The 26,692-nt window shown below is 39.9% G+C and overlaps 1 protein-coding gene across 1 annotated transcript in view; it reads right to left on the reverse strand.

The window, feature by feature from the left end:
* Nucleotides 1-25,950, reverse strand: part of LOC110982894 (adhesion G protein-coupled receptor L2-like) — a 40,874-nt gene extending 14,924 nt beyond the window's left edge. The window contains exons 1-16 of the mRNA XM_022241661.2: nucleotides 25,657-25,950; nucleotides 19,137-19,188; nucleotides 16,413-16,514; nucleotides 15,465-15,685; nucleotides 13,274-13,454; nucleotides 11,247-11,726; nucleotides 10,861-10,976; nucleotides 9,262-9,459; nucleotides 8,230-8,286; nucleotides 7,886-8,000; nucleotides 7,154-7,240; nucleotides 6,256-6,352; nucleotides 5,809-5,929; nucleotides 2,400-2,440; nucleotides 1,376-1,493; nucleotides 272-375 (exon numbers count right to left, since the gene is read on the reverse strand). Of these exons, the coding sequence (XP_022097353.2) occupies nucleotides 272-375; nucleotides 1,376-1,493; nucleotides 2,400-2,440; nucleotides 5,809-5,929; nucleotides 6,256-6,352; nucleotides 7,154-7,240; nucleotides 7,886-8,000; nucleotides 8,230-8,286; nucleotides 9,262-9,459; nucleotides 10,861-10,976; nucleotides 11,247-11,726; nucleotides 13,274-13,454; nucleotides 15,465-15,685; nucleotides 16,413-16,514; nucleotides 19,137-19,188; nucleotides 25,657-25,710 (2,144 nt within the window). The 5' untranslated portion in view covers nucleotides 25,711-25,950. The remainder of the gene's footprint in view (nucleotides 1-271; nucleotides 376-1,375; nucleotides 1,494-2,399; nucleotides 2,441-5,808; nucleotides 5,930-6,255; nucleotides 6,353-7,153; nucleotides 7,241-7,885; nucleotides 8,001-8,229; nucleotides 8,287-9,261; nucleotides 9,460-10,860; nucleotides 10,977-11,246; nucleotides 11,727-13,273; nucleotides 13,455-15,464; nucleotides 15,686-16,412; nucleotides 16,515-19,136; nucleotides 19,189-25,656) is intronic.
* Between the last annotated feature and the right edge of the window lie 742 nt (nucleotides 25,951-26,692).

Genomic DNA, 26,692 nt, shown 5'->3' on the forward strand with positions numbered 1-26,692 from the left:
GCTGGGAGTGTTCTCCTTAAAACCACTGGAGTTTACAATACTGCCAGATGACATTTTATGTTTAGAAAGGACAGCATTTCCCTACACACTTTTGGGGGGGCACAATACTGACCACTTGCCAAGTGAAAGTAAACAAACAATCTAGTAAGACAGCATTTTACTGCGTTTTCAGCATAAATTTCTTTTTTTTCAACAAAACTCAAAAAAGTCAACAAATGAACTTGGCAAAGAGGCACAATGGCCTCCTTATTCGTCCTTTGTGTGTTCTTACCGGAGCAGTATGAACATGATGATGGCGATGAGGAGGCAGAGTAGAGATAAGCTGCATCCAATGTATGAGATGATGGACAGCAGTACACTATGAGGCCCTACAACCTAGGAACAGACAAAATAGATTGCAGGTTTTAAAAACTAATGGGTGTAATTCTCTACACAGCAGTTCACCACGTGGCCAAAGCTGAAGGAGAGGGAGATTTGAACAAATGCATCTTCACTTGGTGTTCAGTTTCACAGGGGTGATGTTGTAGTTGAGACCTTTTTGACACTTTTGAAGACTTTTTTGTGCGTCTCAACTATTTAATGATTTGAGAGATAATTAAGTTATAGAGAGTAATCTCTGAGAACATAGATGCAAACATTGTTGCACTGAACCTCATGTTGAAATGTGCTGACAATCTAATTGAGAATTTTTTCGAGACCCTATTGAGATCATTTGCAGATCACTTTTTCATTTGAAATGTTGTTTGTTCAAAACATACAATACAACGCAATGCAACAATGCAACTATTTCCGACTTTCAGACTAAAATCACTGACACTCCTTCCCTGTGTGCAAGGGACTTGACTAATCAGTTCTGGCAATGTGTATACACATTAAAGCAATTATGCAAGGTTTCAGACAAGATACCAACCAAGGCTGAGCCAAGAGGTCATTCTGCCATTAAGACTTTTTTGGGTGCATTTTTGAAATAAGTCAAATATGTGAGATGTCCTTTTCTTGCATAAAGACCTTTGAGGTGTACATGAGTTAAGCAAAGATGTTTTGTATGTGATATGAATAAATATGAGTTTATCCAAAGTGCAGTTATGTGCACGTATCCAATATTCAGCCTACTGACATGGATAATTATTGCATTTTTTTTCAAATGTTATCAGGACAGAGAAGTAAAAGGAGAATCACACTATAAGAATATTGCAAACTAATACATTAAATGGCTTTGTTATGATCTTGAGATGGAGACTAGTGAGATGGGATAGAGAAAAAGGATTAGATTTGATGATTTAGATTTAGATGCTAATGAAACAGAACAGTACCATCCCCTTCCTCCCTTATTATTCATTGACCTGCCCAAAAATGAGGGGGCAGTAACACATACCTTAACTCTGTTCACTGACATCAGCACAGCAAAGTTTGTCATGTGAGTAGTCTTGCAGATGACACAAGGACAGTTCTTGTCATACTGGCCCATATCTAGTCCTTTACCCGACCATGAACTGTGTTAAAAAAACAAGCATAGATGGATCAAAATTTCTTCTAAGGTGTGACTTCCATTGCTCTCTCAAGGATGGATTAAGGCAAAAAAAATGGGAACATCTTTAAGTAACCTTTTTGTTGGTGTTTCGGAAGAGCAAGGCTAAAATTTACATTCTTTGGGAAGGAAACCAAGGCAATGTAATACTCAGATATAATCGCCTTTTTCCCTTTACATTTCAAAAACAATTTGGCTACAAACCCAAACCTGAAACTGACCCAACCCAAATCCAACACTGGGTCTGTTGGGTCAAATCTTTCCCATTTCCTATTTTTCCTGATTTTTACTTGGGTCAGGTCAGTCTTGGTTTTGCATTTGTTGATTTTCAGGTCTGGTCAGTTTGTTTAAGCAAATTTTGCTGAAAACTTGAAAAAAAAAACGGAAAGACTTAAACAGCTCAGACATTCACAAGGTGCATCATTATTGCAGAATCATATTGCCTGGCATGACCAAGATGCATAATTTTTTCCCCATTAAATTACTTTCCACACTCCAACTGTGATTGTAAAGAGAAATACATTGGAAGAATTCAGAGTTATTGTAATATTTTTTCCACAAGAATTCAGCATTGCGGACAAGTACAGTCACAAAAAATGGACAAATTCTAGGAGGATTTCTCTGAGCCAGATATGGGGGGGGGGTTCAGGTAGGTATGAACTGGTTTAACTTTAGTTTCTGTCTGGTTGGGTCAGATTTCCAAACTCATGATCGATTTTGGGTCTTATTTGGTTTATAGCTAGAATGTTTCAGGTTGGTTTTGCATTTTCAACCAAATCTGTTGCACAACATTGGGAGACAGACAAACACACTGTACTTCTCCTCTCCTCTGCAAGAAAGTATAGGTACACAAAAAAGTGACAAGACTCACCTTCCATTCTGGAAGACACATGTGGGATTCTCTCCAATATCCTGTGAAAAAGGATATCAGTCATGGTGAATAAGAAAAGATGTAAACTATAAGTATAACATTTTCATTTCAAATTTAATTCAGTAACTTAAAAAAATTTTTCCCTCTTCATGGCAGTGAGGGAAAGTATGGGGAGAATTCCTTTTTTAACTGGCGGTAACTTGAGGTTGAACCCCATGGTAACTCGGGGTTTGACACCCTGCATAAATACAATGCATCATGAATATTTGGGGTCACTTTTCAAGTACAGCTACTTCAATCTGGTGACATTGAACTCTATCCAGGACCTCCATCTGAGTCTAAATCTCAAATGAAATGTGTTCTTCTAAATGCAAGAAGCATTTTCAACAAGACTCTTGAGCTCCAGACCAGGCTAAGCATGAATGACATTGAATTTGCCTTCATAACTGAAACAGGGTTATGCCCTGACATTTACGATGGTGAAGTTCTTTACCCACTACACGACCAGATCTTCAGGCAAGACAGAAATCGTAATGGAGGAGGTGTCCTATTTGCTTGCAAATCAAATCATCAAGCGTCGGGGAACACTGAATTTGAGCCGTCCCTAACATCCAGGCCAACTGGTCTGGGTTCAAGTTGTCCTTCCTCAGAATAAAGGCAAGCTTCTGTTCGGAACTTGTTATCGTCCTCCATCTTCAACATCAGGCTTCAACGAGGCACTCTCCTACTCCATCAATTGCATCCTTCCTTGTTCTCATCAGTACAAAGCCATCTTTTTCCTTGGAGACTTCAACCTCAAAATACCGTGTACTTCTGCCTCTGATGAGCACAACATACCCAGTGTTAGCAGTCACTCTGCAGCAGTTCTGAGCATTGTGGAATCCCTAGGCATGTCACAACTGGTCTCGTTTCCAACAAGACGAAATCCCAATGGTGCCAATTCTACACTTGACCTCATCTTTTGTAACGACCCTACCTGGACTAAAAATATCTACAGAGAAGCTAGTCTTGGCAACAGTGACTGTGACGCCATCTGCTTTAACATCAACACTACATCAAGCCACACAGGTCTACATAGATCATTTCACCAGTTCAGCAAGACTGACAAACTAGACTTCCAACAAACATTCCAGTGTATCCCCTGGGACCTATTCTTTGACGAGTCCGACATACATGAAACATGGGACAACTTTGCATCCTTGGTCCATGCTGCAGTAAAAGATGTAGTTCCCATCGTCATCTCCAAAGGTCAGCAAAGATCCCCTTGGATAACGTGTGAGATCGTCCAAGCATCCAGGAAAAAGAACAGAGCATACCGTCAGGCCATAAAGAACAAGGAGAATGTGAACCTATGGAAAAAGTACAAGACTTTAAGATCCCATGTTAAGCTGTTGGTTAGAAACTCCTATAATGATTATGTTCAAAGCCTTGCAGTGGATTGTAAATCAAATCCCAAACGATTTTGGTCTTTTGTTAAATTGCAACGTAAATCCCAACCTATCAATTCTTTTCATTTGAATGGCCAAGAGTTTGATTCCCCCAGTTCAATTGCAAAGGCATTTAACATTTTCTTTCAGAGTAACTTTACACCTGCTCAGACCACCTTCCAGATCCCTACCAGTGAGGGATGTGAAGCCACCGTCTTGATTCTCTTGAAGTCAGTCAGGGTGATGTGCTGAAAGAGATTAATCACCTCGATCCTTCCAAACCTCCAGGCTTAGATGGAATCTCACAACAGATGCTTAGACTTGCTGGTTTTTCTATTGTACAAACTTTAACTAGAACATTTAACCCGAGTCTCTCAACAGGAGATGTGCCACAGTGCTGGAGAATGGCAAATGTTGTTCCTCTATTTAAACATGGCGACAAATCTGTTATTTCAAATGACAGACCCATTTCTCTGACAGATGTTACATGTAAAATGTTGGAACGATTTATATCAAAGCGTTTACACCATCATTCTTCTCTTTACAGCATTATCCCTGATTCTCAGCATGGATTTTTACCTAAGTGCTCATGTACCACTCAACTGACCGGTCTTTTTGACACTTTGGCCTATACTTAGAATACGCAGCTCCGGTCTGGCTCCCTCATCTCAAAAATCAAATTCAATGCCTTGTACAATGTAGATTTATAAAATCTTGCTTACCTTATATTGCACACACTCTCTCGTACAAACAGCGCTTTACAGGAACTCAATCTTCCACCCCTCTACAACAGGCTAACTTATCTGAGCATGGCTTTTGTAGTGAAATACCTCCACAAACAAATGGATGTCCCTTCAACTCTACTTCCTCAACCAAATACTAGGAGAACTGATGTATTACTCTTCATTCACCAATACAGTCGGACCAACTGCCTTAAATACTCACTGTTTGTCTCTTTTCCCAGGTTTTTCAACACTCTCCCTTCTAGCCTCCAGAATATGTGCCTTCAACCGTCCCCAAAAGAATTTCTTTGCTCTTTACCGTGACCACTTGTTTAACCAAGAACCCATCTCACAAGCTTTCTAATCATAACATAATGTTCTATTCCCCCCTCTCTCTCCTTCTTCTTTACAGACGGATAATTTATTTTATTTTTTTAAATTTTATTCTCTAATTTATTGTATTCTTCATTCTTACTTCCTTTTATCAGAACATAATTATTTTTCATAAGTCGAGCATATGTTTTGTATTTATTTCAATTAGTTTGGAGAGCCTCTAAAACAGAAATTATTTCTTTTGGGCAATCCTTCAGGGGCTGATTGAAATATTCTTTGTAATTATTATCTTCTTGTCTTATTGTGTTTGTATTTGTTTCTTGTAACTTGTTCTTCCCGAGAAATGAAATAAATAAAATGAAACTGCATCTCTGGCTTCAATCCACCTGTGGTAATAAAAGAGCTGGGGCAAGCATGGCAAACAATAGGCTGCTTTAATTTGCAGTATTACAAGGGGATTAGAGGAGTAATGGTATACCTTGTCAACTCAAAAGTTTCATCATTCATGACTTGTGAGAATTTCAAGCTTTTCTCCCCCCAAAAAAGCCGTGGACGTTGCAGATTAGCAAGAAGATTAAGGCGCAATCAAGCGTTCCTATTGCATGCGTTTGCAGCAAGATGAAGCAGCCAGGTTTTAATGACCATAGTGCTTGGTGTGCATTGACCCAGAGATAATGAGCTCATTGTAGAGAACCCCTGGTGGTACCATGAAAAACCCCGAGTTACCTCGGGGTCAACCTCGAGTTACTGCTAGTTAAAAAAGGAATTCTCCCCTAAATAGATCAGATGAGATTAATTTATATGCCAGTATTCTCTAAAGTGGACTGAATTGAGAAAGTCATTACAAATTATCATTTGTACTAACAACTTAAAGTATTATTTAGAATAGAACGTTAGTGTCAACAGTGATGTAAATCACAGACCTACCGGATTCACTTCCACTTCAAATGAGATTGGTTTTTGCAGCGTCACAGAGCCTGTTCGACCGGAGACCCGCATTACAAGGATGGGACCGGAGATGTTCCATGTTGGTTTTTCGTTGTATTCACTGGAGAGAGAAAGCATGATAAAGAAAAGAATGATTCCAATTGTTCTGCACAGTGACTCATCTGGCATGTTGGCATGAGTGCGTAGCACAAAGTCCTTACTGCATGGGGTCCTGGGTCAAAGGGCCCCAGGAAACTTAGTGCAATTTCAGGTAGTACTTTTGTGTATTTATTATTTCGAGGTAAAGAAAAGCAGTGCATGTGCCCCCCCTGGATCTACCCGACACCAGGTAGTCAGAATGAAGTTGGGTGTAAACTTCAGATTATAACTCATTTCTAGGGGAGGGGGTTGCATGTACCAGCGCTTTCCTTCACCACTGGTACTTACTCTTTTATGTCCACAGGCTGTTGGCCTCCTTTGGGTTCCAGCAAATTCTGCATTCCTTTCTTCAAGACACAAATCAAAACCTTGACTCCCTTAGTTTCTGCAATAAAGTGAAAAAAATGGCATCAGTGGAGGTAACTGCTGTAAGTGATCAAAAAAGTGGAGTCAGGACATTTATCAGGATTTTTAAGGGTTTTTCTTACACGTTTATTATTTTGGAAGAGAAAAGTCAATTCAAAGTTGAAAAATGATATTTTCCAACAGTCCTTTTTATCAATTTTACAGTGTTTTCTTGTAAAACATTCGTCACCCACAATTATGGTATGTGTCTTGCATGCACCGGTACCAAATCTCTTTCACATGGAAAGTGATGAGCAGAGTTGTATTGCAGAATGTGGGACATACTTAGTGCTGATTAAGGGTGAAAAGTGGACTTTACGAAATTGTACCCACTAGTTGATTATAACGAAATCAGTGATTGCCTTGCATGAGGATTTGAGTCCATAAACTAGGAGTCCACGCTGCAAATTTCCTATGACACCATACGAGTGTTGGAGCGAGTTGTTAGTTCCATGAGCTTTGAACCACTCGTAATCGGTCATTTAGGCATTCATGATGAAATTTCCACTAAAGCATGAATGCCAATTCACACTTAGTGCAAAAATTATCAAACACAAAGGAAAACTTTAGATCTCATGGCAAATATCTGCACTGCAGATTAACAACACTTTTGCAAAGTCGATCCAAAAGTAAAACAATAAAGGATACGAAACAAACATGCACTTGTTTGAATACGGCATCTCAGATGCATGCAAACTTTTCAATACGGAAAAGAGTGACTGAATGATTTAGGAAATTTTTGGAACATATTTTCTGAAGTGAAAGCACTGATGGTTCTCACCAAAGTCAAAAGCATCCACGGGGATGCTAACATTAGTGTTGCCTTCCAGTTTAACAGTAGAGCCATTTGCTGGAGCTAGCTGTACATCTGAAGTAAAGATGGACATCAGAGAAAATAAGCCAAACTTTCCACAAAAAAGAAGAAAGAAAAGAAAAGATCATGAAATCAATGACTGTATCCTTAACAGGTAATTAGCAACTTTTACACATTTTTAGCATTTTATCATGGATTGATTCCCTTCAAAACAACGACATGCCTTTTTTCCTAAGCTTGAACATTTTCCCTGAGGAAAAGTAGTTTTACGAATATGAAAGTTTTCCAAGAATTCCCAGCTAAACAAAGGCAAATGGATGCATACCCCTCATTGGGTTGCTTGTAGATGCACTTTAACTGGGGGCCCACTCCAGACAGTACGCAATCAGAAAGGACAAAAAATGTTGAGGTACCTTTGCTTTAAGAAACTTTGAGGAGAGAGTGACTCCTTACCCTCTTCCTCAATGCTATGCAATAACAAATCCACCCTGCATTAGCTATACCTGTGTGCTGTGAGCCTCCTGGAGAAATACTTGATTATGACTACCAATGCTAAACATGAAGTAATCATAAAATTGTCTGTTTGAGGCATTGTGCTTACATACATTCAAAATAAAAAATATGCAATACTGATATCTCACTGGACACATTTTTCCATTACCTTTGCATAACACCTGCACCTGAAAACAGAAATCTTACCAACTCCATTGCTATTAATAGACTCAGTCTCATTCACGGTTGGGTCTTCAACGTAATTGGTCAGAAACTCGTCCATAACGTGCACTAGACCATTGCCAACCACGTGGATAGACTCCTAAAAGTGAAACAGAATGGAACAGATGCCCCTGAACAATGCTTATTCAATTCTGATTTCACAACAAATGATTCCAAAAGTGTCAAGCACTGCAGTGCTCAGAAAATAAAAAAGAGTTATCAAGTGAAAAGGCGGGTCTGGCAACTGGCACTCAATTTTTGGCGGCTGGAGTTTGGGGAATCAGGTGACTTTCTGTCTTTGAAACAGAAGAATAAAGCATCTACCATACCTCAACTTCAACCTCCTCCCATTGCTCCAGTATTGATGAAAACAGATTCACAAATGCCTATGAAGAAAGCACAAAAATCAACGTCCAATAAGAAGTTGACTGCATGCCGGCTACAGCTCTTGTGAAAACCCACCATACTACTTTCATTTTGGTGACCATTAGATAACAGTGACAGATCCAGCAATTGAGGAAAAACGTGGGGGTGGGAGACACCCAAAAAGGAGGAGAAACCTGAACATTTCTGCGTTTTAAATACCAGTTGAGAGTTGTTTTTAATGGTAAAGGATATATGGTGACACAATAATTTTCAATGTGGGGGGCCAGTTGTGAGGTATCAGCTATTAACAGGTTGATCCATTAAGCTCCATCTTATTATAGACCTGCCAAAAGGGGGAGACATGCCCTCCCCCATCAAATAAGTGAGGGGTCACTGCCCCCGCTTAACTAGTAACTTGAACTAGTACTTATCTTGTTGAATCATTTCATTTTCAAATAGTGCAGGCCCTAGCATGGATTCTGAACTGTATTTTTTTGGATGTCAAACTTGTTATTTATTTGCAAAAAACAGTGAAATTTTTCTAAAATATCCTTTTATGGCCTTTCTGGGACATGAGGGTACATTACTTGTGGGGCTTTTTACATACTTTGGGACAAAAAGATAATAAAAAACCAAAAATCCCATCTTTCTCATTGTTTTTCCAAAAAAATGGCTTCCTTTTTTTGGAGGGGGAGGGGTTCATGGCCCGTTAGCCCCCCGGATCTGCCCTTGCACATATGGATGGATGAAGTCTACCCTCTGATCAGTATAGCTATGCTCTAACTTTGTTCTCAAATGACTCTGCCTATCTGAATACCAGTCTCTGGCTCATTAACTCTGTAAATACAAGATTCAATATTTCAAATGCTGGATTTAAGATTCAATAACGTCGCTGATTTATCCTTCATGGTGGGGTAAGTAAAGCATTAACATCTATGACTGGGTTCCTCTGAAGGACTCACCTTGTTGTTTTTTGTTTGTTTTGTTTGTCTTACCTTTCTGTAGTTGCGTAACTCAGCAATATCTTTACTGCTGCTGTTTACAGTTGCAGGTGGGGTTTGTGAGGCCTTGTCCAAAAGCTTGACCAAATTGTCAGATATTTTGTGAATGTCATTCACAGATGCATTACCAACAATTTGTTCAACCTCATTTAACTTATTAGCTTTGACCTGTGGGCTGGCGCTTGATATAATCTGTGTGTGATTAAAGAGAAACAAAGATCAGTAGTGATTATACTCAGAAATTAACCAAAGACAGCTAGCCGGTTAGCCGGCCAGCCTCGTTTGAAATAACTTTGCTGTCATATTAATTGCTTATCTGATTAGGTAAAACCCAATTAAACACACTACAAATTCCACTTAGGTGGGCAACGACTGCATGAACAAAAGGGTATGTTTTAGTGAATATTGCTGTCAGCGCCTCACTTGATATCAAATTGCAAAAGAGAAATTGACATCTGGTTGTTTCAGTTTTATAAGCCCAGTAATCACTGAGACCAGTGGCACAGACTCAATTTTGATGAGGTATGTTTACAGAGGCATATCGGTATCTCTGGATTGTTATCAAGTTAAGAGTGTCCTCTAATAACCACATGAATACTGCCAGCTGATACTTTATGTTTAAAATGGACAGTTTTACTTCCATCTTTTTTTTTGGGGGGGAGACACATTGAATAGAGCATGGAGTGTATGCCTAAATAATTTGAACCTGAAAATCTGTAAACTCATGTAGGTTCTTTGTGGGTTCTGGGCTGAACCAGAATTTTGTGGATCGATTCTGCATACAGTTGATCACAGGACAAGGAAAATTTTCATTTGACCAATTACACAGAGAGACAAAATTCCCTCCCTGAGAGGGCATGTTTGTACAATGCCCCATTGGTGGGGACAGACTTCAATCACAGATTTGAGCATGAGCATGTGAAACAAAATATCTGCTAAATATACAACTAAAATGTATGTGCTGTGGGCATCCTAGTTTCTTTGCAGGTGAAGAGGTACTCCTACGAAGAGCACTTTGTGATAATTAAAATCATATGCATGCTCATCACCATGTTGAATGTTTGGCATCTCTCCAGCAAACAGTCTGGAGGGAAGGAATGTTATTATACGGATGCAAAAGCTAATGTACGGGTTGAACTTCTTAATAGGTCTAATTCTTGAGTTCCTATGTTTTTTGCAACCTTTCAGAGTGCCTTGGAGTTTTCCCTCCATCCAAAGGAGCTTGGAGATGTATTCTGTTTTCATTAGTCCAGGACGCAGGAAGGCTTGTTACACCAATCCATGCCAGAAGATACGTAAACATGAACTAGCTATATTCATGGGAGGGGGAGATGCATTTGAAAAGTGTTTGGAGGTGGACCGTTCTGTTAAATTTGAAACTTGATCACTGTGTACATGGCCTGCTATTGGAGTGCAAATATTGTTTCAATAGCTCTAAACAGGCAGCATCTGTATGTAAAATGGGGGCTGATATCTATCTTACCTTTCTTAAAGTTCAGCTTTTCAATCAATTCAAAAGAACGACATCCACAAGTGATTCATACATCAAAGCTTATGTAGCTAAGTTCACGATGCGCACAAAATAAGGCTTACCTCAGTAATATCATCGATTGCATTTTCTGTGCCTGACTGGGTAGTTGCCTCATTTGCTGCTGTTGGGCTTGATCTTTGCTGGGTAACTGTTGGCCCCGTAGATTTAACCATGCCACCTAATATTTACATTTGTCAAGATAAGTTTTGAAGGGAATCTGTAAACACATTGTACCAACAATGTTCCAAACAAATGCTATTGGTGCATAGAAGGAATAGTACAGAAGAGCTGTTGAAGAGAACCAAATTCGGGGAGGATAAGTTGATAGTGATGTAAAACAATTGACAGATAAGTAAAATGGGTCTGTGGAGTGTGTACACAAAAACTGGACTCTTATTCTTGTTATATGTGAGTAATGAATAAACTAGGGCTTTGCTACAGAATGTACCTGTAGTTTGATCAGTGGGTGTGGTAGATGAAGACATTTCTCCAGTTGTACTTTTCTGGGTGCTTTCAAGTGGGCTTGATGTGACTGTCGATTCTCCATCCATGGTGGGAGTGGTGTCCCCCACGGTGGTGTCCCCAGCGGTAGTGTCTCCCGCCGTGGTGTCACCAGACTCAGGGGTGGTATCGGCGAGGGTGGTATCGGCAAGGGTGGTATCAGCGAGGGTGGTCGGCTCTGGTTCGTCTAGGCTCCGGTTCCGGCCGACATGGACCCTCAGGGCTAGGATGTCCTCAGCCGTAAGCGCGCTCCGCCACACGGTTACCTCATCAAACCCAACCATGGTACAAGGGGGCTTGCCATCCACAGGGACATTCAGCAACAGTTTGCTGGATGAACTGCTACTGCCACTGCTGCTATCTCTCTCAAGTGTTTGGTTGATGCGGAAACCATTGTAATAAGCTGTCAGTTCATTTGCAGTAGTTTCTAACAAAAAAAGACAGATGTTATCATTTGTGAGCGAGCTTGGATATTTCCAACATGCGGATGCAGCTGCTCCTCTCTGTTTGATCTTGGTAAAATTGCATCAACAAAGTTTGTGAAATATTGTCCAATTACGTACATGATACACAAATTGATGTGGCATGGGAAGTGCAAAATCTGAGACAAGGAACAAAATCCATAATGTTGTCTAAGGCACATGGCTAACTCGCAAACAGTGATAGGTCAATTTGTGAACGACCAGAAAAGTTTAGTGATTGTGTGGACAAATGAATTTGCATTTAACACATGGAGTCTTGATACAGCCATGTCCAACTTAACAGGCTGTGGCTGGCTCAAACACTTGTCAGTAGAGTGTACCAGCTGCTAGCTTAACCAAGCTTCCACAAGTGCATATGCTGATAACTTTTGGACATGGTGAAATGCATGAAACAATCACACACTCCCTTTAACATGTACACATGTACATGCACATGTATGGATGCAAAAGTGAGTTTGGATAATGTGAAAATTAATGGACAAGTGCAGATTTAATGAGGGAAATGGTACCAATTATGCATTCTGCAAATTGTCAGCCCAATTAAAAGGAGGGCAGAGATGTCTATTCACGTAAAACTTCAGGAATATGAGAAAAATTGACAGGATATATTTAGCGTAACAGGGGAGGGGGGTCCTTGCTCCCAATGGAGTTACAGGTGTACATGCCCCAAGTGTCCCCCACTTTGAAATCCTGAAAGGGACATAAGTTGCAGTTCATTATTACAGCCTTGCTTACCTCACCCCCCCCCAAAAAAAATGGTGCTTTCCCCTCCTTCCCCCCCCCCAAAAAAAATTCACCAATATGCCACTGGATGTAATTTTGAATCATAAAAGAGCAAGGAAAACAAACATCTTCATAGTTCGCCACAATCTTCGGGTCAGTATATTTTGTGCATAATTAATTTCCCTATCTACACATGTCACCACATGACCTGAAAATCAGTCTGTTCCATGTAGGCAATGAGGGGTAAAAAGGGCCAATAGTTTCCAACTGTTCAACACTCTGGTTTTCCTTTCTACATACCGGGGGTGAGACTGGAGGAAAATGAAATATCCATGAAATAATCACTGGAGGTTTTGAGGGCCCAAGCAGAGCAGGGTCTGACATGATACATACTTTTTGTGTTTACTTAAAGGCACCTTCAAAATACCCAGTTCTTGTGTTCTATATTGACTTTCATGTGTAAAAACTTAAATGGCGATTGCTTGAAAACTGCTGAATCAGGACAAATCCTCATGCAAAAATTCTGATATCACAAAAAAACCCTGGCAAATCTTTTCTCTGACATACTGAGTTTGACTTTTTTTCTGGAATATTCAACTTGACATCGACTGGAGTAAACCCCAGGGGTATGTGTTACCCTCCACGGCCCACCCCTCACTTCTTGCCACAAATTAACGTCACTGTTTAGCATCAGCAGGTATTTTCTTTTTCTCTCTCTTTTACTCAACAAGAAAAGAAAAAGAAAAGCAACTGAACACACGGTCTCTACCTTCAACCACCAGGGCAATGTGATTCCACTGCCAGCCTTGCTTCTTGATGTCTCCATCAGTTGTATCATTGACCTCAAACTCCCAGTATGGTCGATCAACATCATCATCAATCACATGCGCACAATCGGTTGATTGGTACTGGTACTTTAAATTGTACTCTTTAGGACCACTATATGAAATCTGATGAAAAACAAAATAAAACCAACCCCACTGTGATCCAAATCATTACTCAATGCAACAGGTGTCAAAAAAGTACAATATGGTGGGGTATACAAACAAGGTCTTTGGTCGAATAGGAGGTAAACATTTCTCTTTAGTTTAAAGGGAGCATTTCATAAATAATAACTTCACGTTACTGTTTTCAGCAATTTGCAGTCTACAGTTTGGGGTAGTGTGTAGCCAGTGTTGTGTTTTGCCATTGCATGAGAGCCTTTTATCCTTTTGGTTTAACCCATTTTCACCATCCAGATTTTGCCTCATCGGTTTGTCTATTGTTTGCCTGCTGCAAAAAGAGAATCTGCATCCCGTTGATGATGAGCCATTTTCACTGTCCTGATTTGTTTTACCGGTATCCTGATTTGGTTTGTAAAATCTCTATCTCACTGTAATGGGTGCAGCACCATCTCAACTATGCTACTGGGTCGCACATTCACTATATTTGCATTTGTTATGATTCCAATTTGGATTTAGCAATGGTGCCGATTCATCTGAGGTGAATCAATGAACATTCACAAAAAGGGGAGGGGCTTTCCTAAGAATTGCAAAGGAGGGGCAGGACATCCAAAATGAAGACGAACCTGACCATAATATATTATACATGTACAAGCAGGACATATATCATTATGAATTCTGTCATTAGAAATAACCAGTTTAAAAATGAAGGGGAAAAAAGAAAAAGACCCCCCATAAAAAAAGTAGAAGGTGCACAACAGATATGCTCCGTTTCAGATTTGCGACTGCAGCTGATATTCCTTAGAGCACAAAACAGAACTTTAAAAAATGAACTTGTGAACACACATTTGTCATTTTTAATGAGGCAAGTTAATTATTTTGTGAATGTAATACTAAAACAATGGCCAAGGGTTCAAAATCATGACTTCAGTGATTCCTCAAGCTCTTGGAAACAAAGACACAAGGATTTGTTCCAAGACTCATACCAACACTTTTAAATCAATGTTAAAACTTGTCTGTTTAAACAGACATTTTATTAACTGGGTACATTATAGGTGGTGGTTGTAATTGTCTTATGTGCCATTGTCATCTTAATTATTTTGTAGTTTTAACTGTCGATGTTGGTTTGTGTTATTTTTCATTTTGGGTAGCTGTGCAATACCTTTTTGGTTCCTTTTTCTGCAATTTCTTGGAGATTTTTATGTCTTTCTTAATTAAGTGTGCAAAATTTAAAGTAATGCGCTTGTAAACATTGTATGGCATGAGCGAAATACAAATTTAATTCCATAAGAATAAAGGAACTGGAGATACTCTTGTTGAAACTACACAAGTAAAGGCTTGACCTGACGGTGTGTGACTGAAGCCTTGGTGAGACTCATCAGCAAAGTAACTCCGATACAAAACTCACTTTGGAACTAAAAGGGTAAAGACTTGACTTCGGCCGAGTAACTTTTAATGCTTGTGATAGGAATCTCAAAACTCAAATCAAGTTAATAATTTATAATAATAGTAATAATAATTAGTACTTTTATAAAGCATAAATCTCATACAGATATTTCAAATACTCTATACAATTAAGACATTTAATATGGTCAAGCCAATGGTACACTAGTGAATCAGTCTCAGAAGTGCACAAGGTGACCAAGAACCTGAACTCCAGAACCAGCAATTCTGGATTCAAGCAAATATGACTAAAGACTCAAATTCAAATCAAGAAGCTATTTAAGACAGTATCCACAAAACCCATTTCTGAAAGTGTTTTTGTTGTTGGAAAAGCACAAGGAATTTGAAAACTGGCACTTAGCCTGTTTTGTCTTATGTGCATGTGCCACTCTATCCAAAATTTTATTTTCCAATCTCTGACTACATCGAACTGGAAATTGGAATTAAGATCTGTTATTGAATGTAGGCTGAGGGCGGTTAAAACAAGTAAGTGGCAGCGGGCAGATGCATATGCCAATTCTATAACTGGCCACCTTGATCCAACCAAACCTGATGGACGCAGCTTTAATTACTTACTTTGACCTTTTTACTGTTGTTGCCCAGCTGCAGAAGGTCACACTCCATGGTGTCGTTAATCGTTGTGAAGAAGTCAACCGGTCGAAAGCTGTACCACAGGGCCAAAGTGAAAGGGCTATCTGGTAACTGCACTGCATCCCCATTGTGCTGCAGTTCCAGTGTCGAATTGGAGGTGGTGTTGGAGAATTCACCTCCAAGCACCAATGCATCAAGCTCTGGGCCTAGACGAGGTAAAGATGCAAGAAAAAGCAAAGAAAAGAGAGGACAAAAAAGATGAAAGGGTTTTAAAAAGCAGGAACTGCAGGGCTGGTTTTATCTGTTCAGCACTTCAGAGGTGTCTCCAGGTATGGGGTCGATGGAAGGTGGCAAATGGATTTTTTTCCCCTAAACAACTTTTTTTTATATGTCCAAAAGACAGGTGGTAGTATCTTTTCAAGAAAGATGGCACTTCCGATTTAAAAAAAAATGGCAATAGGGGGGGGGGCTTACGCCCCTCCTTCTGGCACTGCTACAGAAGTAGGCCCTGTGCCTTATTAGGCCCTTGAAAATTCTCCTGCAATGATAGTCCAGCCCTAAGGACCATGGGGGAAACAAAACAATGCTAAACATGCATGGCCCCACCACAAAGACATGGAGAAATGACATATGTATTAGCTTAAGCACAAAGCTACAATAGGGTGAGTTACTCTAGACCAAATGCTCATGACATGTTGATATTCAGAACTCCAATCACAAATTTCCCATGTCATTTTACCACTGTCAGTAGACCTCACGGCAAAATCATATTTCTTTATAAAAACATGCATTCGTGCACTTTTTATGTTACACAACTTGTGTGGACATTCTTTATGTATAGCTAAGAAAACCCACACAAATACTATGAGTGAATTGTTGCTAAGCCAACAGTAGGTCTGTGTGCAGGATCGCAAACATTTTTGCTAATGATACCTTGTGCAAAGCAGACTTTCATGCCAGGCGTGCCCACCATGTCGCTGTAGCCATCAGTCATTCCCCAGTGATGTTTGCTCTCCTGATACAGCTTGCCAGCATCTAGATATAAACAAAAAAATACAAAGAATGGTATAAACTGCAAAAATGCAGTTAAATATTAGTGGATTCTGGGGAGCCTGAGAGGGTCATTCCCCCCCTTGTCCACAGGGACACATTTTTAATGGTTTTGGGGGGACTTTTTCACTTTCTTTTCTTCCAATATTATGGAGAAAATCCAGCCTCAGCCCTGAGAGAGGTAATGAAAGGTTACATAAACATATTTCTTCATTCTCACCCCACAAAACAAAAAACACTAGTTCTGGGTCAGACCATGTTAAGAAAATGTAGTTCTTTAATGCCTTCTACACGCATTAGTTTAACCTCATTTTTAATTTCAGCTTTTCCAATCTTGTTGGCACTCGATGCACACAATTGTGTTTTGGCTGATGTGGATTTGCATATTTATGAGAAAAGTTATGATGTCAATTCTGAAAGACACCTCAAAGTTACAGCTTTTAAGCATAAAAGCTCCCCAAAATTTGGATAATTTGCTGTGTCTATTTTCTTTATTGCTGATTTGTTGTTCTCACGCAGTAGGTCGGTGATAATTCACAAATACTTTCAATGATCAAATTTGGGGTTCACAATTTGAACAGAGCCCCTAATAAGAAAAGTGAACAGCGTGTCCTTTAAATTTTGCCATGGAAATAGCACCATATCATTTGTCAAGCAAGTGTGTTTTAATGGTTTAAACACAGTGCACTTTTCATTGGATTGACAGAAGCAAAGACTTTCATATATATAAGAAGAGTTGAAAGTTGCACAAAACATTTTCCTGTGTAAAATTCATGTCATAGGCTGTTAGTATTTTGACAAATTAACTGCTATTAAGTTTTAAATAATGATTGGTGAAAAAATTTAACAACATATCCATTCACATAAAGCATAGCCATCTAGCTTAAAAAATCAGAACCAGTATATTTAAAACATATGATTTCTTTCTAAAATTAAAACAATTCAGACATAAACAGAAAAGCCTCAATTTACAAACATCTCTTCATTCAATTTTAACAAGCTTTGAGGTCATTATCAACTGAATAGGATCATCATTATCTACTGAATGTACACGGTACATGTCAGCGTTCTGGCAATGACGTCATCCAATCAGCCTAATAATCAGTGCAATAAAGAAAAAAGAGAGAGAAAAAAATACAAACAAAAACAAAAAGGGGTTGGCTTGGGGATTCCAGAAACAGTATAGCTCAATCTGTCAATGAAACATCCTAGGCCCAGAGCAGTCCAAACACTTCAAATTCAATTCTTTCATCAGCTGAACCAAACTAAAAGCCGGAAAAATAAGCCTCAACCAAAAGTTAATAGGCCTACTGAGCGAGATTCCGCAACTGTTCCAGTACTGCCTTTCCCTCTAGAGGGCCTGTATTTTGAATTCATATCTTGCCACATTTCAGATAAATTATACATGCTTCATTAAAATGGTAGACACTGTCCATGAGGATGTATACCCATATTACTTATTGGGAGGCTACAATACTGGCATACGAAACTGACAAAAGCAGGGGTAGATCTAGGAATTTCTCGGTGTGTGTGTGTCAGGCCCCTCACATTTCATTAATGTCAGGGGGGGGTGTCAGACCCATTTCATTAGTGTCTGGGGGGTGCCTCTTGATGCCTACCTGAAGTGAAGAATAGGGTCAAATCCTACACAATGCATTGTAACAACAACTTCAACATTAATTTAGTGTGGATTTCACAGTTGAAAGGGGTGGGAAAGGGTCTGCCATTTCTTGCTGCCCCATTTTAGCAGTCATTTGCATCTTTCATATCTCAGTGTCATTAGGCTGGATGAAGAAACGAAGCACTTAGCTTTGAATTAATGACCATGATGTGGTAAATATTGTAACAGATGAGTAAACTACAGGGGGGAGCAATGCATTCATTAACAAATCATTGATTGCGGAACTGGTGTTTTTGATCAAATTGTTGGCTTTCATCCCCTTTATACCTTTCTTTGTTGTTTCTTTCACTTTTTTTAACTTCCCCATATTTCCAGGTGGCAAGTAACCCCTTGCTCTGCCCCCGCACTCTTCCGGGTGCCCATATGCATAGCAAACATTGGAAACAAACCCTCTCATAAAATATACATTTCTTTCTCTTTAGTTTCTGGGGCATTATGTTCTTCAAGTAATCTTTTTTTGGGCCTACCGTCGTAAGAAATCATGCACTGGACGTGTGTCAAACAGCAGACATTTTTGTTGTAAAGTGAATCAGAAATAAGAATAAAATGATTCTTAATGCACATTTGAAAAAAAGGAATGTAATTTTTGTACCTAAATGTAAACTTTCATTTTTAAAAATCGAAAGTGACAGTTTATTATCTAAATGGCAGAATGAATATGTAAATAAACAAGGAATGAGCATCTTTTTCAAACAAATGATTTTTTTCATCAAAACAAAATGCAGTTTTAAAAACTGAACAGGCAATTTAAGAACCATATTTCATTCAAAGTTTTATGCAAGCAATCTATTCCACACCAGAAATCTGCACTGATGTTTAATCACACTGTTAAAATGTTAAAAAGAAGATATTGCTTAAAGATCTTACCCAACCGCCTTAAAAACAGAATGCACTGTTTCACTGTGAAGAGAAAAGTACGGACTTACTTTCATACAATTCCTCGAGTTCGGATTCGTTGTAGGAACGGGCATCACATGCCTGAAAAATGCAAGAAAGCATATTTTTTATTCGAACAGCAGGGGTTTTATGTGTAGATTTTTCAACGGACGTTAATTAATAAAACGGGATAATCAGTGGTGTAAATGGGGGTGGGCATGTGACCCCAGGCGGAAGGCCCCTTGGGTGTCCGTTCCCCATTTGTGTATAAAACCACAGACTATGTACAAGCAACAGTCAGTTCTCTTTCAGTGCCCTTTTGAAATATAGTCACCCTATAGTTACACCACGTACGTGTAATGTTTCGCAAAGTTTAGCGTCAGTGGAAACTCCTCCGAAGTGTTATCAAATTTAATGGACGGGTTTTCGGCATCGACAAGAATCATCTCTGAAAGGAATTTCTTTCCATCGTGGCAAATCCTAATTATCTTCGTCTTGATGTCTACCTGATTTCTGATAATCGAGCCGCAGACGCGCACGGGGAACACGCCATTTGCAAAAGTTTTAATTCACAGCGGCACGAATGGCGTACGCGTATCCACGTCTTGAGTTTCGGGATGGGAAGCAGAGCAAATTGGGATTTTTTTCCAAAACCTATTCTTGAAGTGCAATTTATTTTCATTTCTTATCCTCATCCCACCTCAAAGAAAGTTGGTGGTACCATTTCTAAAATGCTGGCACTTTCAACTCCTGAAAAACAAGGCCATGATAACATGTTGGGGGCGGGGAAGTCCGCTGGATACGCCCCTATCGTGCGCTGGGTCAACAGTCGTGGTTCAACAGTGTTAAAACATTCTTGTAACTTGTAGAACAGTTGGAAATCTTAAAAGGGACTATTCCTGTCACGGCTTCGTGTGATTTCAACGCATGTTTGCTCCTTCTGCTTTGTTCAAAAGTATTTTGGATATCCCTAAGAGGGTCTTTTCACTCTTTTTCACAGCTCAAGTCCGTAAGATATCACGGAGCAAACATCATGGCCTATTGGAATTTCAAACTTGTCGCTCAGAGACGCTTCCTTACTTTACTTCCTTTGAAAGTATAAAGCACAGCAGTAAATTAGCGACAACACAATTTTATGACTAATACGCGTATGATAGGAATCGTGATATAAAAAAAATTGAAGCAGCTTTTATTCTATCACATCACAGTGTTCTTGAATTCAGTGCGAGATCGATATCGAAAACCTTTACGGCAAGGCAAACTCTAAGTTCTCAAAAGAAAGTGCACTCCAAGTAAATCCATGAACAACCATCAGGATACAGCTGTCGTGACCTGAACCATTTTCGCGTGTAGCATATTAAGGAGTAAGCGTGCGTGTAAGGCCCCACTTCTTTCGGTCTACCGGCGAACCGAGAACGTGCACACTATAGCCACGACGAATGTGTATATTGCTTATTTCATGGTGTGCCTAACAGCGGAATAATGCTGAAATAAGCCCATCGATTATCCTTTTCAAAACAAAGTCGGTTCATAATTATGGATGGTCAAAAATCGATCTACTGCGCTGGAAACATTGCGTGGAAGGTCATTGCTTTCATGAGAAGTCGCTGATCGTTGAGGCGCCTTTCCATATGCGTGTTGACACTTGCGCCAAATTTGCAGGCGATTTTGACAACCGAACGCTACACACACGTGTGTTATGTTAATGTCGTCGATTTTGTGTCCGTGAAAGTGAAACGCACGAACGCATCGTGTAGCCTACACAAACAACGCACCAAAAAAAGTACATAATGGAAAGGGCCATTATCCAGTTCGTAAATGTGCCGTCACTTCAGTTTAAACCACGCCCACTGCACATGCACTGCACATTATGAAGTTGAATTGACCCTTGTTAACTCGGAACCATGGAACCGGAAGTTAACGCACAACTTCAGCGATCGTCCAATGGGAGCCTGTAAATCGTAGCGCGTCTGCCCTTGAGACGACGTCACTAAAGGGTGCGCGAACTCATTAATAATTTTTGTAATTCTACGGGGTCTTTACAATAAGACATGCCATAACCAGGAGGGATTAATAGACAAACAGTGTAAATCCTGAATTTGGGACTGATGATTTCCGGTTCGGGTTATTTCTTTCACAAAAAGCCCCAATGAGTAAGGGACTATTTTGGATAAGAGGCGGGCGGCTACATTCAGGGCTGTGCGCATAGTTTTACTACTATTTTGGGAGTATCTTCGGGAAAAGGCGAATTAATTAAAAATTGTTCGTGGCTAACCCCCATAAAATTGAAACGAAAAGTGGTCTTTTGGCCATAATCTTGAATTAATTTCCAGTGGAAAAAAACGGAGGCCAACCTCTTCACGAGAGTCAACAGGCGGCGCTATTTCGGTCTGATTTTGCACTGTTTCCTATTGGCGCGTATTTGGTGAAGTGCAATAATGGAAAGGCACTGTGATTAGATTATTGACAAGGATATAATATAAAATTAGTGCTCTAAAACATGTAATTGCCGAGCTTTCGGTAACTGAGTATCTTCGTCAGGGCAAGCAGATTCATTTCAGAAATGAACTAAACTGAATCTGCTTGCCCTGAGGAAGGTACTCAGTTACCGAAAGCTCGGCAATTACATTTTTCAGAGTACTGACTTTATTTGGCGTAGTGCAACCTTACGAACCGGATAGTCTATCCAGTTTAAATAATAAGTGGGACGTCACTTTAGTTTAAACCATGCCCCCTGTACATACACTGCCCATAACGTTACATACAATGATCGCCGTCACATGGGACCATGGAACCGGAAGTTAACGCGCAACTTCAGCGGTGATCCAATGGGAGCCTGCAAACAGTGTTCTATATTAATGGACCGTTTCGGTAATAAATCTAAAATTTTGCACGCGCAAGCACATAAATCTGAATAAAACGCAAAACAAGCAATTGCGAATAAATAAGCAAGCCAAACCAACGTAAACCTAATTCTAAACACATAATCGGCACGCGGCACGTGAAAAAAACATGTCCGCCTTTGCCTCACAAGTGCATTTTGCAGGGGGAAACTTGGGGACCCTCATTTTCTGGAGGGGAAAACTTGGGGCTGAACTACTTCAGGCTCATGTAAAACTCTCACCAGCATGAGAGTTTTTGCCCTTCTATAATTTAGTCCAGGGGGAGGTGGTGCCCCATAGCCCCTTTCAGATGCGACTTTGCTCACAAAATCTGGAAAGGAGCGCATTGCTGAAAAAAAAACCATGGCTTTTATCGACGCTGCTCCTCATAAACGTATGCACAAACTCCCCTTAGTGGCGTTTTCAGCCTCAGGCAATTCTGTTGCTCAGTTAGTAATTCTGTTATTCAATTGGTGTCCGATGACTGTAGTTCAGACTTTTTATAAAATTTACGTTTGTATATAATTAGTTTAATATTCTTGTGTAATTTGTATGGTGACTGGAGCAATCAAATTGATCCAAGCAAATCCATTAGCCTTCAGGCCTTGAAAACTACATGTATGGCTCCGCTTCTCGATTTATTTGTAGGCTTCCTGTATTTTTAAAATATAATTCATACAGGGGATATTTGAATGAACAATTTTTATCAGTAATGCTCCAAATGGGGAAAGTTGGCAAGTACCTTCCACAAAAGTTTGTTATGGAATAGGCAACAGTTACCTCCGTTTTAGACAGGCGTTCTAGAGTCGCGCCGAACCAAATGGAATAAAGAGCGACTCCGGTCGACCCAATTAAGTTTTGGTTTCAGACAAACTTAATACATACATCCCAATGGGTTCGGCATCCCAATGGGTTCGGAGTGACGTCTGAAACCAAGTCGCTCTGTTGTCGTTCTGAACGTCTTCAAGTGTCAACCTTTCGCCCGCTGGCACGCCTGGTCGCTCCAAATTGTTCCACACATCGAACTTTTGTCGTATTCAATTCAAAATTTGCTTAGGCCTATAATTTGGTTCGAAGCGACTGTAGTTGACATGGGTGATTAGAGACGTACAAAGCTGCTTTTCTGATCAAACATGTGCATGAATATTCAGTATGTACTCGTCACGCGCAATTCAATACCCGATGAGTGCTCAACAAAACTTACATTACGCATTCTGCTGATATGGCGTTCTTGGGGCTTGCAAGGCTCATAAAGGAGCAAAAATGCCTGCAACAATATACAGAACCTTTCTAGTGACAAGATGATCACGGGACCTGATTTGTCCATAGTGGGTTCAGGATGGAGATATCCCCGTCCTTAACCGTCCGTATACTCCTTTTGAAATAAACAAACAGCAACAGTGCTGAACCTGCAGTATTCTGCCTGAGGCAATCTGAATTCATTCGCTACCGTGCGCCGAAGACTTGACAAAAAGAAATTAATGGCAAATGCATCAATAATTAAACATCTCGATTGGATTCCCACTCAATTGATCCTGTGAGGATTTGGTTTGAAGTTTGCGATCTTTGAAATGCACCACACCATCGGAGACAGAACCTAGTCATACATTGCCAGTCGACCCCACCTGCTGCGCAAAATAGTGAAAAGTAATTGTTAAGCGAAATAAAAAATCGTCTCGCGGTTATGGTAGAAATTGGGTTTTTGGAACTGGGCCAAAAAGGGAAAAATGCGCTAAATACCCAGGAAGGAGTTGTTTCGTCTCCTCCCTGCTACGAGATAAATTATTTTTTTTCCCAGAGTGATAAGCCAATATATAGCTCTATGGCCTTTCCTACAATTTTGCCCAATATTCATATTACCCCAGAGAAACACCACTACTAAATAAAAAATAATTATATGGAAATGTCCGCAGGGTTTTGAAAACAACAGCGACGCTTTGGCTTATTTGGGCAATAATTGACATTGGTTCTTCAACCATGTCGGTGTCCAAATAGTGGCTGCGGCTAGATTAGAACAAACGCCTACGCGAGCAAGAGCCACTGGCAAGCGGTTGCAGTCGCAACCCACGTCTACGCTTCTCGCAGCTGCAACCAGTCGATTCCAACACTTACAATAATTGGAAGAGCACGCGACCTTTCCCCTCCGACAGGCATACTGAACCGTTTGTATTTAAAAAAAATAAATAAATAACGAGCGAAACGGCAGTAGAAACGAATGGCCAAATTCTCTTTGAAGACTATACCTGATCCGATGGAACAAAGGGTCATAAACAATGTTATTGGTTTAAAGACAAGCCAATCATTGGCGGAAGGTTCCATGCATGAAATGTATGAGAATATCCACTCTTCTGAGCTGTCGATCATTGAAATTCCTTCAAAAGTTGTGAATCTCACCATGGCTCACACTGAAACCAAATTTGTTCATGCTCATAATATGACCGATTGTTATGCACTGCATTTCCAACATAACTTTAATAAAAACCTTTCTCACTGTAAAAACCCGCCAATTCAGACAATTTTCTACGATGACGCAGAAGCTATATTAATTATAACGTAATTGTCTTTGTTCGTGAATATGTAACTTTTACTTAGCTTACACCCCAAGGGGCCACCTGAACTCCCCTAAAAACAGGGAAGACGAAGATTAAAAACAAGGAAAACTGAGAGAAGGGAGTTCATTTCTGAATGAACTGTAGGCCTAAACATTCTGCATTGCATAATAAGACCCTTTAAGGTATATGCGATGCCGACATGTGTAGCGTAATGATTAATACGGAAACTCGTCCTGCATAAATCGATCGCTCACCCAATATCGGCCCGTCTCCAGCTAATTAGACTCATAATGGGTCAAGTACACTCTAGGTTTACATTGTCGATAAATTGTGTTCGGAATGTTTTGTTGGCGTCTGATACGAGGTATTCTGTTAACAGGCAAACCCAATTTGAACTGGGGCGATCAAGTTGACGAGAGCAGAGGATTAGCCGCCGCTATGAGGTGTACCGATTACATTAGAAAATAAGTGGCAAAAATAGGTTGAGTGGACTATTGGGGAGGAGGTGGAGAGCGCAAGGGGCGGAAAGTGTGCATTAAGAAAGCGAGTGAAGACCAGGTTATAGTGCATCGTTTCCTGTGTCAGTTGACTCTTTTACAGCGTTCGGACTAATGCGTCCATGGCTTGCCATGTTTGTATTAAAGCACGTTAGCACACGAATGTGCATGCGAAATTCTCATGGAATATTGGCTGAATGATTACACATTCACCAAAAACACAAATGCAGCACATTTCTCCCGTTCATCTTTACAACCGGCACAGCCAACTCACAATCAAATGTAACACATTACGATTTCAATCAATTAAACTAATCCAGGAATTTGTCTCATACAAATCGTCTGCAAGACGTCATAAAAATAACGTGTGGGGTAATTTTCGCGAATATAAATCGTGTATTTGATTTTACAGTGCAGTTACAAATACAATGAACAAATACAAGGGATATCGTGATAGTTGCAACTTTCAATACGGAGAGACTGGGAAGTTGAATGATTTGAAGAGTCAACTGACCACCATGCAATGTCATTTTGGTATTATTTGAATAAAACAGTGTGCAAAATACATTATATGGCAGAATCAGCATTCTAACAGAGCAAAAAGTTGTTAAAACGAGGGATGATGCCACGAATACTCACCAATGCGCAAACTGCCAGCCATAAAAATCCCACGAAACGACGATACTTCGACATGGCGACAGATTGAGCTACACTGAACACCCCAAATCTCTATTCGACACGCACAAGCGGACTAACCGAATTTTTTCCCCCCAAACACCGGGAAGAAAAAAATCTTCAAACCAAAAACAAACCCTAAGATCAAATCCTTCTAAAATGTTCCTGGCCTAACCACTGTTGCGTCGTTGAGAGCTACTCCTGAAGCCGACCGCTCGTATACTCATCGTTGAAAAGGCTAAAATGACTGATGTACCTCCAGTCCGCGGATGAATATCAGCGCCTTGCGGTGAAAAGGTAAAAGGCGGGATATTCGCCTCTCTGGTACAGAGAATCAACAGGCTGCCGGTAGTGTACGGATGTTGTGCGCTGTGCAAATTTCAACACAATTTACAAATTAGCTAAACCAATGTGAACTGCATGCAACACGAAGCGTCGATTTGAACGAATCTTGTTAGCTTGTTTTGTTTTGTCTGTGGGTTTGCTTTGCGGTTTGCTTGGTTTGCATGCTTCTGAATATGGGTTCGTTTGGCACGGAAACCAAGTGAAATGAGGGTCAGGCTTGGCCGAGTTAGGAGAGCCAAAAATGAAAGGTAAAACATTCAGATGAATACGCAAAACTACATGACGTAACACTTCATTGCATGATTTGTGGTAGACAATACTTGCATCTAAACACAAAACACCACGCTCACTTAAAAAAATCTAACTAACCAAACCAAGAAAACAAAATAAAATAACAGTAATAATAATAAAAACCCCGAAAGCAAAACACAAAAACAAAAGAGCAATATCAAACAAACGAGACAAAACTAAACAAAAACCTTTGACAATATTACGTGTATCTATTTTTGTGATATGTCGTGTGCAATTCAGAGGTAAAACTGCGTAGTGAACCGTACGCAAATTCAGACTTAAAACTTGAGGACGATTTCTGTTTAAAAAATATTATAATTTTTCCCCAGTCCTTGTACATCAAGAGGTTGACAATGTCGTATAT

This window comes from Acanthaster planci, linkage group LG01 (genome assembly GCF_054643075.1).
Source record: "Acanthaster planci isolate LZ-2023a linkage group LG01, COTS_SCS, whole genome shotgun sequence".
Lineage (NCBI taxonomy): Eukaryota > Metazoa > Echinodermata > Asteroidea > Valvatida > Acanthasteridae > Acanthaster > Acanthaster planci.